This window comes from Saccostrea cucullata, unplaced genomic scaffold (genome assembly GCF_032062105.1).
Source record: "Saccostrea cucullata isolate Sc308-1 unplaced genomic scaffold, CSIRO_AGI_Scuc_v1 ctg6703, whole genome shotgun sequence".
Taxonomy (NCBI): domain Eukaryota; kingdom Metazoa; phylum Mollusca; class Bivalvia; order Ostreida; family Ostreidae; genus Saccostrea; species Saccostrea cuccullata.
The window spans coordinates 1-5,698 of NW_026930556.1; the positions used below are offsets into that span (position 1 = coordinate 1).

The window sequence follows — 5,698 nt, forward strand, 5'->3', positions numbered from 1 at the left end:
AAATAAATTGTGGAAGCGAATAAGGATAATTTTCGCCACAATCTTATGTGTTTAAATCTGATATTCCGAATCAATACTCATGTATTCTCTAATATAACCTTTGTTTTTGTTTTTACCGTGAACCGTAGGACCGAACCTGTACACATCCAAGAATAATAAAATCTTGATTTCTGTCAATAATTTTATCAAAAAATTATGATGCACTTCAGTGTGATAAATAAACATTTACTGAAAATTTCAGCTTAGTGTGCCATTATTTTAAAAAAGAAACATCCTGTCCACGATTTTCCAGGACAACCCTCGAAAATCTAAATAAAGCATGATATAGGAGCAGATTATAGATATCTGTATCTACGTAGTTAAATAACATGCATTTAAATACTATACAATGGGCATATAGTCTGATACAGTTTTAAACAATGCATTTTACAAAAATCTTTAGATTGTTATATTATTTTCCCTTGGGCTATTTTTACGAAACAATATTATTGTAATACACTTAGCTATTGATTTTGAATATATCTTAAAACAGGAAAGTAGTTTGATTACTCAAAAAGGTATGATTAAATTCAAATAAGAATCAATGGAATTTTTAATACAGGAAATGACGTAATCCATCAATTAACAAAAGAAAACACCTCATCCCTGTATGTGACCATAACTCTACAGAATGGCACAACACTTTATGAAATGTACAATGGATTCTCTGTCTCCAATGAAGTTGGAAAATATCAACTCTTTCTTGCAGGACCTGCCACGGGAACCTTAGGTAAGTGTATCTACGTTAAGTTCTTAAAGTTAGATTTACATTACGCATTTTATGATAAAAATACATGTTTGTATTGAATCATTATTAAATTTTTGAAAAAAGATACGTTTTTCCTGGTATTCTTTTTGATTCAGCGCACACTAAGTATGTTTAATAAAATTTCAGAATATCATCTGCATGTTCAATTCTCTAATTCTGCAAACATTGAATTTTTTATAGCCAGAAAGCTAAAATTTGAAAATAACATTTTACTACTACGGAATGACTTTTACAGAGCGTCATTAAGCTTAAATATCAAGTGATACTAAGTAGAAAAAAGTATTTGATCAGATACATTTAAATTGAAAAAAAAAAATTAAAAAGCCATATTTAAAACATCTCAATGCTTTTCACATTAACAATACATATGCTTTATCTAATGAAAATCTAATATTTTAAAACATTAACAGTTACACTATTTCTTATATCGTTAAAATTTTGAATGATTTACTTCGTATTGTATTTTATATATTTTTAAAGGCACGGTCTCTGACATATACGAATATTTTATTTATTCATGTTTTGTGATATTTTCAGTGATCTTTGCAACCACCGCTATATAGGATGCTATATGAATACCGCAGTGTTTTGTTGGCTTGTATTTTTTTTTATCTCTCTTAACAAGAAACAACACCTTAAACTGTGTATCTTAGACTTACTTCAGTATTAAGATTAATGTGATGTAAATTATTAATTATTATCTCTGTTATATATTTTCTCTAATTCTGCAGGTGCCAGTATGATAGATATTGGGAATTCTAGGACTGAACTAAATTAATATTATCACTCTTTCCAGCACCTAGTGCCGTCTATCTTAGAAGTACCTCAGTGTCATTATTGACAATTAGATTGACGATATATAAATCCATATACTCTGTAATGGCTTTTGTTTGATTTTCCAGGTGACTCTACGTTAGACACTGGTTATTTTACCACAGATCTGTCTTGGATCATTCTCTACCCGAGACAGAGATAATGTCAGATTGACAGGAGATGACTGTTGTGTCTATTTATATTGTTATAATATTGTATTTCAGGAGACAGCATGAGAGGGCAATGTCAGATTGACTGGAGATGACTGTTGTGTCTATTTATATTGTTATAATATTGTATTTCAGGAGACAGCATGAGAAGATAATGTCAGATTGACTGGAGATGACTGTTGTATCTTTTTATAATATTGTATTTTAGGTGACAGCATGAGAAGATAATGACAGATTGACTGGAGATGACTGTTGTATTTTTTTATAATATTGTATTTTAGGTGACAACATGAGAAGATAATGACAGATTGACTGGAGATGACTGTTGTATCTTTTTATAATATTGTATTTTAGGTGACAGCATGAGAAGATAATGATAGATTGACTGGAGATGACTGTTGTATCTTTTTATAATATTGTATTTTAGGTGACAGCATGAGAAGATAATGTCAGATTGACTGGAGATGACTGTTGTATCTTTTTATAATATTGTATTTTAGGTGACAGCATGAGAAGATAATGACAGATTGACTGGAGATGACTGTTGTATCTTTTTATAATATTGTATTTTAGGTGACAGCATGAGAAGATAATGACAGATTGACTGGAGATGACTGTTGTATCTTTTTATAATATTGTATTTTAGGTGACAGCATGAGAAGATAATGACAGATTGACTGGAAATGACTGTTGTGTCTATTTATATTGTTATGATATTGTATTTCAGGAGACAGCATGAGAAGATAATGACAGATTGACTGGAGATGACTGTTGTATCTTTTTATAATATTGTATTTTAGGTGACAGCATGAGAAGATAATGTCAGATTGACTGGAGATGACTGTTGTATCTTTTTATAATATTGTATTTTAGGTGACAGCATGAGAAGATAATGACAGATTGACTGGAGATGACTGTTGTATCTTTTTATAATATTGTATTTCAGGAGACAGCATGAGAAGATAATGACAGATTGACTGGAGATGACTGTTGTATCTTTTTATGATATTGTATTTCAGGTGACAGCATGAGAAGATAATGACAGATTGACTGGAGATGACTGTTGTATCTTTTTATAATATTGTATTTTAGGTGACAGCATGAGAAGATAATGTCAGATTGACTGGAGATGACTGTTGTATCTTTTTATAATATTGTATTTTAGGTGACAGCATGAGAAGATAATGACAGATTGACTGGAGATGACTGTTGTATCTTTTTATATTATTGTATTTCAGGAGACAGCATGAGAAGGCAATGTCAGATTGACTGGAGATGACTGTTGTATCTTTTTATATTGTTATATTTACATTTGAGAATGTTTTTCCTTATATAAAACTATTTAAACAAGAAGTTTTTACATCTCCGTAAAACAAGTTGGTCATGTGACCATAAATTGATTGTTTAGTCACAATCGATCTACGTGGCTTAATAGTGACGTCATAAGCGATCGACGTTATAAACACAATCCGTTGAGTTTTGAAAAAATAACGTTTTGGGTTTCAAACTTTAGTTAGTACGTTACTATTTGTAATAAATAGTCATAAATGTAAATATAAGTAATAAGGTATCATTTTTTGAGTTTTATTGGGATGTAAAACGGGTTGGCACATGATCAAATCTTCCATAAAGCCCTTCGGGCTTTATGAGATTTGATCACGTGACCAAACCATTTTACATCCCAATAAAACTCAAAAAATGATACCTTATTTCTTAAATAATATTGTACTTCAGGAGACAACATGAGAAGGCAATCTCAGATTGACTGGAGATGACTGTTGTGTCTCTTTATATTGTTATAATATTGTATTTCAGGAGACAGCATGATAAGGCAATGTCAGATTGACTGGTTATTACTGTTGTGTCTTTTTATATTGTTATAATATTGTATTTCAGGAGACAGCATGAGAAGCCACGATCTGTCTGGGATGTCCTTCAGTACCCCGGACAGAGATAACGACAAAGCTGGATATAACTGTGCTTTTGACAGTAACAAAAGAGGAGGGTGGTGGTTCAACGCCTGTCATGACGCCTTCCTTAACGGTCAATGGTCCCCGGCACGCTGGTCCTACCCATGGTATCCCACAGTACAGAGTGGGACATCAGTAAAGGGAACCACCATGATGGTCAGACGCCACTAGGTAAACATCATTAAATCATAATATAACAGAGCTTTTTTTTTATTTTTGTATTACTGTGAAAATTTCAAGAGGTTATAAGAGGATTTTCAAAGTAAAATATGTTCTGATTTCTGTGAAACATTAATTGAATTCTTTTATCTTAACAGAGGAAAGATCATCCATCAATAAGACGAATCCATTTTGATTAAAGAGACGGTTTTAAATTCAACATTTATCATGGGGTTCTTTTTTTTGTAAGATTGTTTGACATCAAGTGACTAAACAAATATGTTTTCAGGGGATGAAGGATTATGTAAAGCAATAAATTATTGTAATTGTGTTCTACTGAATGTATTGTGTAAAAGATGTACTTTATATGTGTTGTAATAAATTTGAAAGAAATATTTCGTTGTTATTCACAATAATAAATGAAGATGTCTGGACGGAGAATAAGGATTTAGATTACTTTATTTTTAAACCTATTACAGTGGAACCTCTTTTATCCGACACATTTGCAATACATTTTACTGTGGTGACTGCCATTCAATAAATACCATGCAAGAGGAATGTCATAAGCGAAAATCAAAATTTGAAATCATTTAAATTCATTGTTATTAAGGTTAGAGATAATTAATGTAAGTTAAAAAAGAAATCAAATTTGCAAAACAAGTCAAGGAGTTAGAAAAAAAAATAAGCACTGATTCATTTTTTTTTGAAAGAAATTCTCTTATATCTGCAACTGCCTTTGCAAATAAAACTTAGCGTCCTAACATTAATCAATATGTTTGCAAATACCTTTGCAATTATGAGACTACTTCTTTAAAAAAAAATGATTCAAGATGTGTGACAGGTCATTCTCTATTATGCAATGTGTAAACAATGGTTTATATATATATATTCATGTATATATCCAAAAATTTGATTGACTACAACTTGAAAGAGTTAAGCCCACGAATGGTAAAAAAATGCCTCATCCAAAAAATTAATGAAATTTCGATAAAAGATAGAATAGACTTCAAGCTTTATGGAACTGTTTTCCTTTTTTGGATATCTATTTTACATTTTCTTTAAGAGAGTTTGCAGTATGGCTTTGTTTCACAAAAAAATTGTGAACGGAACGTCATAATTGGTATAACGTGACGTAACGTGAAATAGGACAATAAAAATTATTTGATTGTAAACAAAGAAATGACTTGATAATGGATAATTGACTACCAGGTATGACATTATCAGTTTAATAGAAGTACGTTGCCTGTTATATTTTGTGCGATTCTAACAATGCAAGGCCCAATAGCAATGTTTTTGAATGTATAAATTTGGGTTGGGGGTGGAGGAGAAAACCTCCACAAAAAATTAACATGCAGCAACGATCCTCCTGATAAACTGCGTCCACAGGGGTCGGTAATACTATGTTTGATTTCACCTCTTCACTAAATACACCAAAAGGAATATTTCTTGCTTCGTATTTGTATATAAATATATATTTATATAGTTAATACATAAAAAGTAAATATACTAGTAATCACTGGCCCCTGTGACTGCACCTCCTCAAATAGTTCTATTCCGTTAGGGGTGGGTGGCTTCCTCTAACTTTCATTTAATGCAGGAATTTGCCAGTGTTTAACCTTTTAAGCCATGGGCAGCATCTTAATAAAAATGTACGTATCGAAACTAGGCAAAATAATATTGAACCCGCCCTACTCTGTCCTACGGACAAATATAAAATAAGATAACGGGATTTATTTCCAAATAAGTCATCTATGAGAGTGCGCTTGCACCCCATTCAT

At 31.4% G+C, this 5,698-nt stretch overlaps 1 protein-coding gene across 1 annotated transcript; it reads left to right on the forward strand.

Moving 5' to 3' along the window:
• The first annotated feature begins 684 nt into the window (after positions 1-684).
• On the forward strand, positions 685-4,120 carry LOC134229043 (ficolin-1-like). The gene is made up of 3 exons (XM_062710746.1): positions 685-769; positions 3,688-3,917; positions 4,079-4,120. Exons 1-3 carry the CDS (start codon positions 691-693, stop codon positions 4,118-4,120), a joined length of 351 nt encoding a protein of 116 aa, XP_062566730.1. The 5' UTR covers positions 685-690.
• The last annotated feature ends 1,578 nt before the right edge of the window (positions 4,121-5,698 follow it).